Below are 10,554 nucleotides of genomic sequence, written 5' to 3' on the forward strand. Positions count from 1 at the left end.
TTAAACTAGAGATAATATTTTGAAAAGTATCACCAATCCTCACAAAAAGAAAGAAATCCACAACACACAAGAACACATTAAATGAATAGACCACTAGTTAGCAGAGAAATAAATTGACCACGTGTTGCCCACGAAGATAATGTTTTTAAAACGCACCCCATTTTTGAATAAAATAACAAGATTAATTCCAGATTTAGGTTGAACTAGTTCAGACATTCTTACTGCACAAAACAAGGACTGGCTATCATCACTACATGTGTGATTCACCTGGGACAATTATCTTCTTCTTTTTTTTTTTAAATTTGGTGGACAGCGTGTTATGATTTACTTCGCTCCTACCACTACGGACTTCCGATTATTTCTGGTTGAGCGAAATGGATTCTGAGAGAAGTCACGGCGGTAATCGAGTAGGCCTATACCTTATTTACTTCCTGGTTCAATTTCTTTGTTTTTAAAAGTAAAATAACCTGAGAAAATGTGCACCGACTGCACAGATATAATCAGCTGTGGTGTTATAATTATTTTCCAGACAAATAAATTCTAGACAGTCCACCAAAATCAACTCATCGCCGTATTAGTTTTCTCTACTTGAGTTATCTTTGTTTAATATCTCACTGTAGAGTTGAATATCGGGAAAAGTATGCATTGCAGATTACTGGACTTTTGCACAAAAGCAGTTCATTATGTTGGGCATTGCTAACAAAATGTTACACAGCTTATGTTTATAATAACACATGATTCAAAACGTGGTGTCAAAAAATCTATACCAATGAGAACTAACTCAACATTTAGGCCCTTACGGTACATAGGCTAAGATAGTCGTGTATGCAAGAAAAGAAAATAATGCGAAAATAGGTCATTGTTTTAGTATGTACAGAACATGTTAAGCACAAAAGTCAACACCACGTGGCGAACGAAACCAAACCCCAAACCTTGATTCTCAAATCAATAAATTTATAAATATTCTGATGAAAACAAACGTTTTTCACATTTTATTCATATAGGTTTACAACATTCAAATGAGAAAATACATGTCTTATTTACATACCAATCTATTTTAAAGACACCGGCAATGTAGTTTCAACGTAAATAAGCCATTTTTAGGCAGTATTTATCTTTGACCCGCACTGTTTCCGGAATGTCGCGCATGCGCAGTTCGGAACTCCGAAGTCGTCAGTTGCAAATAAAACAAGACATTGCAAACAAAGTATTAATACAAGTTGTATATACCGTACGCATTACAGAAAATAACCCTTACCTAGGACTCAAGACTGACAATTGCTGAGTCGCATTTCGCATCCAGTGTGTCAATGTGGATTACACTGTCGACGTTTTACTAACAATCAACAATTAACACCTATCTTTGACAGCACACTTACGTGATATGTTTGCCCAGGCTGACCCTGTTAGATAAGTATCTCAATAAATAACAAAGATCTACTCACCAGTGACAATAACGCTGGCTGAGCCTGTCAGAGAACCATATCTAGCAGACACAGTTGAAGTGTCTCAATAAATAACAAAGATCTACTCACCAGTGACAATAACGCTGGCTGAGCCTGTCAGAGAACCATATCTAGCAGACACTCAATAAATAACAAAGATCTACTCACCAGTGACAATAACGCTGGCTGAGCCTGTCAGAGAACCATATCTAGCAGACACAGTTGAAGTGTCTCAATAAATAACAAAGATCTACTCACCAGTGACAATAACGCTGGCTGAGCCTGTCGGAGAACCATATCTAGCAGACACAGTTGAAGTGTCTCAATAAATAACAAAGATCTACTCACCAGTGACAATAACGCTGGCTGAGCCTGTCGGAGAACCATATCTAGCAGACACAGTTGAAGTGTCTCAATAAATAACAAAGATCTACTCACCAGTGACAATAACGCTGGCTGAGCCTGTCGGAGAACCATATCTAGCAGACACAGTTGAAGTGTCTCAATAAATAACAAAGATCTACTCACCAGTGACAATAACGCTGGCTGAGCCTGTCGGAGAACCATATCTAGCAGACACAGTTGAAGTGTCTCAATAAATAACAAAGATCTACTCACCAGTGACAATAACGCTGGCTGAGCCTGTCAGAGAACCATATCTAGCAGACAGTTGAGTGTCTCAATAAATAACAAATATCTACTCACCAGTGACAATAACGCTGGCTGAGCCTGTCAGAGAACCATATCTAGCAGACAGTTGAAGTGTCTCAATAAATAACAAATATCTACTCACCAGTGACAACAACGCTGGCTGAACCTGTCAGAGAACCATATCTAGCAGACAGTTGAAGTGTCTCAATAAATAACAAAGATCTACTCACCAGTGACAATAACGCTGGCTGAGCCTGTCGGAGAACCATATCTAGCAGACACAGTTGAAGTGTCTCAATAAATAACAAAGATCTACTCACCAGTGACAATAACGCTGGCTGAGCCTGTCAGAGAACCATATCGAGCGGACACAGTTGTCGTTGAACACGTGTACTCTCCTTGGTCAGAGTCTCGGAACGCAGCAATCTGTAACACAGGACCATCAACTACACGTGTCCTGCCGCGAGTCCACTCGAGCGTAGGGGTGGCTGGGTTACTGTCAGCGGAACAGCGTAATATGAGCAGTTTCCCCCGCTCTACTCTTGTGTGTTTATCTGAGGATATCGTCACCCGTGCGGAATCTTTACAGATCAGTAGAAAATGAATAAAGACATACACACGAATAAGATATACTCATACATACAGCCAAATAAATATATCAAACAGACCAGTAAAGAAACAGAGAAAATATATAAATAATGATATACAGCTTAAGTAGCATGTCGCTAATTGTTTTACATACACATGGTTAATCACCATGTATAGAACCTTAGGCATAAATATAACACGTGTACATGTTTAAAAAATGTAGAAGAAGCCACTTTGGCCGAGTAGATAAGATGCTGGACTGTCAAATGAATTAGTGCAGAAGGTTTCAATATCTGCCAATCGACACTTCGACACTTCAGTAGTATCTTTTATTCTGATATTAGTTCATACAAAATTACGTTAATTTACTGACCACGTAAAAACATGTTATCACCATGGATCCGACATATATCTAACCAACATGAACAAATGAATAAATGAATGTTAAAACAACACCCACTCTATATAAAAAAAAACCCACATATCGACTATTTCGGATATGTATATATATATATATATATATATATATATATAGAGATATATATATATATATATATATATAGAGATATATATATATATATATATATATATATATATATATATATATATATATATATATATATATATATATAGAGAGAGAGAGAGAGAGAGAGAGAGAGAGAGAGAGAGAGAGAGAGAGAGAGAGAGAGAGAGAGAGAGATATATATATATATAGAGAGAGAGAGAGAGAGAGAGAGAGAGAGAGAGAGAGAGAGAGAGACATTCAGATTTTTACTTACGTTAGTTAATATATAGCTAAGATTTTCTGTACAGTTACAACTTATGGACGTAAAATTTGTCAGTACGATCCAAACATATATGTTAACTATACTAACACTGAACAATTGACTACACATTATTACTGCATCCATACCAATACAATGCCACATACTAATATATTATATAATAATATCATATTGTAAAGTAATATATTAGTATTACTTGCAGTACACATTGAGCTGCACTGAGTTACACTTAGGTCTCGATTGTCCGTCTCTGTCTGTACACTTGTCTCCATTACTACTACACACTAACATATTACATACTAATATACTACACACTGAAATAGTGCTACTTACAATACACACTGAGCCGCACTGTGTTAGACATGGTCTTAGTTGTCCGTCTCTGTGAAGTATTCCCAGCTGTAAACTTGTACTCGTCTCCATTATTACTATATACTAACATATTACATACTAATATACTATAAACTAAAATAGTATTACTTACAGTAAACATTGAGCTGCACTGGTCTGGACTCAGGTCTAGATTGTCCGTCTCTGTCTGTGAAGAGATTCCCAGCTGTACACTTGTACTCGTCTCCGTTGTCTTCCTTTGATGGTGTGAACGTGTAGTTGAATCCTGTATGTTCTATATCATTGTTATTTCTAATCCAGTGAAAGGAAGCCTCTGGGTTTCCTTCATCTCTGCTAGGTAAAGAACATATCAGTGACGCTGATCTGTCTTCAAGCCATGGCTGCGGAGGATTTGACGTCATACTTGGTGTGCTAGGAGAATCTGAAATTTGTAATATCTATTAAATTATGTATTTATAAACGATAATATATATGTTTTAGTTGCTGTATCTATGAAATGAAAACTAAATAAATAGATAATTAAGTATAACTTAGTATAACTTTTAATAAGTTAGCTTTACTTTCAATAATGCCAGCCTGATCTACAATATGCGATATTTGTTTCGTGTATCGGACCATGAGATGAACGTGCATTTGATTGTAACAATGTTAAATAGTTGTACGATAATAGCCATGGGACACACATAAATGGAGTCTGAAAGAGAGTACGAAGCCATCCAATGTGTTGTGATATACCATACGACATGAACCCATGTGTTAAAGTATCTGATCATCTTACAACATTGTATGGTATATTTATAGAAATCTTAAAGTTTAACTAGCAATGTGTTTACCTACATCGTGTGGGATTTATTACCAAATGTGTAAACACGAACATATTTATCCAGCACTCAATAAAAGTAATTTTCAAATCTATCCAAAGACGAATAAATGCTTATTTGTAGAATCAGCTATTGTTTTTTTTTAATTTGAACACATTTGAACGATATCAAAGGGAGTATTTCCAAAATATATTGACTAAACGTCAAGAACATCATTTTGGCCAACGCTAAACGGATCTATAGATATTAGCACAACTAGATGTAAATACGTGGATATTCCAGTCAACAAACTATAAGCTTCAAACAGACGTAACATAGGTTCAGGGGGCCACGTCTCTTTAGAAGATCCTCATGGAGAATAATGAATAAACTGGATCTACTTACAGTAAACAATCATCTTCCTGGATTTACTCTCAGTGTATCCACCGTACTGCCAGGATGGAGTACACACACAGTCTACGTTATTCTGACGTCTGTTGGCTGTAAATGATATTGTACAGGTTCTGGTTTCTCCACTGTCAGTGTTAGAACAAGAAGTAGATCCTCCAGAACAGGACCAAGTCAGAGTTGGTTTCGGGTTTCCACCTGTTGTAGAACAGTGCAGTGATATGACATCACCCTCAAACACAGGAAATACTGTTCCTGAAATAACTGGAGCTTCACTGGGTGGATCTAAAAAAACAAAACAAAAAGTTTCATTTATATTGAGACAAAAACAGTCTTTATCATGGTTACAAATGTAAGTAAATCAAGTTATATAAATGAAAACAAAAATTGGTAATTAACACGCGGTGTGTTATACATTGGTGATTATAGGTTTAATATATGGCTTGCATTATTATTAATATTAACTGGGTTTTAGTAGATGCTGCCAGCAGGAAGTGTATGAGATTTATGACCAAATATGTTATTTATGTATATAACTTATTTTATTATGAATAATACACATTTCCCCACAAACAAACCATACTACTCACAGTAAACTCTCAGCGTAAACTGTTTACTTTTAGACTGTGGTATAAATGAGTTGGTCACTGTACAGTTGTACACTCCTGCCTGCGTTCTGTTGATGTCTGTCAGGTTTAACACGGAGCCTGATGAGATTTGTTCATTATTCAATGTCCAGGAGTAGTGGCATGGTGGATTACAGTCTGCAGCACATTTCACAGTCAAACTCCTTCCTTCTCTGATGTTATCAGGTGGCTGAGAAATAAACCGAACGCTGTCTGGACCATCTGGAATGCAAGTTGTCAATGTCCTGGACCAGTTTTTAAGAGTACTGCATTCGTTTTCAATGATATTGAAATCAACCATGATCTACTAGATAATTATTAATAATTCTTAAGAATACATTGGTAACTAATAATTATATTGAAGTTGTTAAGGAAAGCTTCAATACTTCATTCATACTGTAGTAATTAACTATGATTCTCTAGGATATAATACAAACAAAGGCAAATAGAACATTGACATCACAACACATACTATAAACTCATTCTTTACTTAATGAAGCGTTTGCGATTAAAACACTTTGATTAATTAATCATCTTCTCAGGAAACCGGCAAGGAATCTGTTATATGACGTAACGTTAAAAGTAGCGACCCACGGACATGATGTCAAAATGTAGAAATAAATGCGTAAAGATGTACGGGAGATATAAATTATGACATATTTAATTAGTTATTTTATTCGATGGTAATTTCATTTTACACATGACATAAATATATTTAAAATGTGTCACAAACATTATTATGAGTGGTTATTAAAAGAGATATCGATGTAGGTTATGTTAAGGGAATAGGGTAAAAACCAAATTGTTTCTAACTAAATTTATTCTATGACAACAGAAAACAAAGTATATTGTGTACGCAGTTTGTAATAAACATATTTTCTTCTTATACTTGTAATATTTGTATTTGACCACGAAATGTCCAGAAAGGTTTCATGTAAATGGACAGGTAACATATACCGTGTCAAGTGTCAATTTCGTTCATAAAATACATTAATGAGTTTAATGAGTTTCTGTGGATGAGAGTGCCCCTTCTTGTAATTAGTTTGTATGAAAGCTGTCCTGTTTTCTGATAATACAAGCCACGGATAACATGTGGGTTTTCAGAAATTAATTTGCCTAGTCGTCAATTTCTTGCACCTTTAAATTTTCTGTCACTTTTAGTATTTTGAAAAGATAATATTGGTCAGTGTATACTAGAATCAAACAATCTTTTCTGACAGTGGTCAATAAAAGTGCTTCGCCATCACTGAGAATTTGTTTTTAAACATACACATCACCCGCTTGGTTTGAAACGCATGTATAATAATTTGTATCAATGCAGTTATCACACGAATAACAATTTTCGAACTATGTTTTCCTACGAATAGATTTGGTGGATGCTCCTATTGTCGGAGATGGGCAAAAAATGACGATTTCTTGACCTGTTAATGTTTTCAATGTATCAAAAGTGTCGTCTATGACAGTGTTTGTTGTTTGGAATCTTTCAAATTGGAAACGCCATAATCATAAAATGCTTTGGCACACTTTCAGCAATAGATTAGGTTTATCTGAAATATTATATTTTAAATGAGTCGTCTACGCAAAACATTCTTGTAAATAAAATTGTAAAGTATTTTGTACTGATACATATGCGCATGTTATGAATGCCTATGACAGACTTACATGTAAATAAAATTCAAGCGTATTATGTAGTATGTGAAATTATTGTACCAAAGATGTTTACATTTGACGTCAACATTGAGCTAAATGAACAATTTTAAGAAGTCGTACATTGGCAAATAATTTTTGGCAAGTAAATTACAAAAAAAAACTAGACAATTTTAAGAACTTGTTTATGTGAAATTATAGCATGGAAAACCCCTGAATTCATGTCTTACTACTAGCACAGATGCACTGAAGTAAGCGAAATACGTTAATGCCAAAATCACAAAATTCTGTTTACAACATGTTTTTCTCTTGAATTTTACATATACATTTTGTAACTATCTTAGTGAAACTTACATAACTCACCCTTTCCAAAAACGCCTCCATTTTTTTTTTTTTTTTTACCATATTTACAACTGTCAAACCGACGTGACAGACGTAGTGTGTATTTTATGAATCTCTGACGAATGTTCCTGCAATTTTATAGTCAAATTAGAAATGCGTGCCATTCTTTTTAGTTACAACTTACATGCAGTTTTTCCATTGGTTTTAACTTGTTTAACGTAGTTTTCTCATGAAAACATACTAAATCTGCCATATTTCATATCATATAAAGTAAGAATTGGTGTTATATGAAAATATGATAAAGGGTTTGGAAAATATACTTATTTACAATACCATTTGACGTTACGTCTATGCACTAGCTTGTCCACAGACAGCACATACGACTGTCTATACCAGTCACTGGGACGAAATTAAAGCAATCAAGTGGGTTCGATCGGTCGACCCATGCACCTCAGCCAACCGCTCTACCAACTGAGCTAGATCCCGCCCGCAGATAACGATGAAAGCGCTAAATGATAAGATGAACGATAAGATGGAACTTTGGTCATAGTAACAATGTACATCAGCTATTCAAACGTATACCAATTTGTGTATCTGTAATTGCGTATTTGTAATATAAAACTAGTAAGAACATACATTCCAGCCATATGAGAACCTGTTAGCTTCCTTAGAAGTTTAGTTGTGCCTGGTTTGTTTTTGTTTTGATTTCTGTTTCTTTTTTTCTTTTTTTTTGACAATTGAGTAGCATTTTATATTTTTAAACGTTTGGACTAGATTGGCACATGTCTTTTTCTTTCCTCTTTGAAAAAGGACAACACGTTATATAATGGATATATCACCCATTACGTTATTTGTCTTAAGAAAGCATATTCTTTCTGTATTTTTCCCCACCTGCCTTTTCCAATAAGAAGATAAAGATTCGAGAGTCGAAGGCATAGCAATGGTAACCAACATTTGCCTGTCTGGATTAGCTAAATATATTTGATTTGAAACAGTATAATGTAATACGATGCTTTAACAATATTATGTTCCATTTTTATATAAAAAACACACACTTATTATTTGTTTTAATATATTCACATCTGCTATCTGATTATACTTAAAAACAAAAGTGTGCTTGCGGTAACATGCTGAAAAAATTAGAAATGTTCTTTTAGAGGTAATTGTTTTTATTACTTTTTGAAAGCTATTTTCAACTATATATTAATAACAAATAGAAAAAAACCCCAATCAAAACCCCAATAAAACATTCCAAAACAAACAACACTTTTCTAGATAGGGTCGGGTTCCCAGAAACACATTTGTCTTTTTACACCTTACACTGTGTAGTACGTATGTTAGTTTATGCAGCGTTATCGAACAATAAATTTGATAATTATTAACCATTTATTTTCACTATTATATGTATATGTATTCGATAATAACTCATACATAATAATAATTCATACATCTAAAATGATAACTTCCGGTTATTAGCTGAAACAAGGAAATTAAAATATACAATAAATAATAAACCATTTCAACAATCAGATTGTGCAAAAGGTTTTGGGTTTTTTTTGTAACCCCCTTCCACCATAACAACATAAAAATGTCACATATTGAGAAGATAAGTACATGTAGCTAAAGCTCTTACGTTGTACAGTCATGATACAAGTAGTTTGGCCTTCACCCGTTGGTCCATCACGACAGATCCACTCTCCATCATCTACTGCAGGGTTGAAAGACTGAATGGTGAGAGTAATCTGTGTAGGTGAGTTGATAACAGCGCTGTAACCAGACACATCTGAACGACATCTGGTGTTAACTGTGTTACAATGTACAACTTGAGTTCTTGAACCACCATTAGATCGTAGCCATACAATACCAGCCGATACAGTCCCAGTTATTGTGCAGGTTAAACTTGTAGTCCGTCCAGGGTATCCACCATTCATGCAATCAATGGATGTGGTTGCTACACCTACAAGTAAATAAAATAAATATTAATTTAAAAAATCCCACAAAAAACATGATTTGTGTTGGTGAACCAGTAGATACCAGTAACTAGAGTCCCATTTATTGCACAGGATTACATTTGTCCGTGAAAGAAAAACATTTATACAAATGAGACAGACAAGCAGATACACACAGACACACACACACAGGGAGACACACACAGACAGGCAGACACACACACAGGGAGACACACAGACAGGGAGACACACACAGACAGGGAGACACACACAGACACACAGACACACTCACAGACACACAGACAGGCAGACACACACAGATACACAGACAGGCAGACACACGCACAGACACACAAACACACACACAGACACACACACAGACACACACACACAGGGAGACACACACAGACAGGCAGACACACACACAGACACACAGACACACACACAGACACACAGACACACAGACACACACACAGACACACACACACAGACACACATACACACACACAGACACACACACACAGACACACAGACACACACACAGACACACAGACACACACACAGACACACACACAGACACACACAGACACACACACACAGGGAGACACACACACAGGGAGACACACACATACAGGGAGACACACACAGACGCACATACAGGCAGACACACACACAGATACACAGACAGGCAGACACACGCACAGACACACAGACACACACACAGACACACAGACAGGCACACACACACACACACACACACACACACACACACACAGACACACAGACATACACAGAGACACACATACACAAAGAGACACACAGAGACACACACAGACACACAGAGACACACAGACACACACACAGACACACAGACAGGCAGACACACACACAGATACACAGACAGGCAGACACACACACAGACACACATACAGGCAGACACACACACACACACACACGCAGAT

General features: G+C 36.0%; 1 protein-coding gene across 1 annotated transcript in view; it reads right to left on the reverse strand.

Moving 5' to 3' along the window:
• Window positions 1-1,703: 1,703 nt before the first annotated feature.
• Window positions 1,704-10,554, reverse strand: part of LOC121384567 (carcinoembryonic antigen-related cell adhesion molecule 5-like) — a gene marked incomplete at its 3' end in the record, with an annotated part of 10,356 nt that continues 1,505 nt past the window's right edge. The window contains exons 2-7 of the mRNA XM_041515059.1: window positions 9,277-9,426; window positions 5,619-5,876; window positions 5,026-5,313; window positions 3,954-4,241; window positions 2,417-2,677; window positions 1,704-1,834 (exon numbers count right to left, since the gene is read on the reverse strand). Coding sequence (XP_041370993.1) covers window positions 1,704-1,834; window positions 2,417-2,677; window positions 3,954-4,241; window positions 5,026-5,313; window positions 5,619-5,876; window positions 9,277-9,426 — 1,376 coding nt within the window. The remainder of the gene's footprint in view (window positions 1,835-2,416; window positions 2,678-3,953; window positions 4,242-5,025; window positions 5,314-5,618; window positions 5,877-9,276; window positions 9,427-10,554) is intronic.

Source organism: Gigantopelta aegis, chromosome 1 (genome assembly GCF_016097555.1).
Source record: "Gigantopelta aegis isolate Gae_Host chromosome 1, Gae_host_genome, whole genome shotgun sequence".
In the NCBI taxonomy this organism is placed as follows: domain Eukaryota; kingdom Metazoa; phylum Mollusca; class Gastropoda; order Neomphalida; family Peltospiridae; genus Gigantopelta; species Gigantopelta aegis.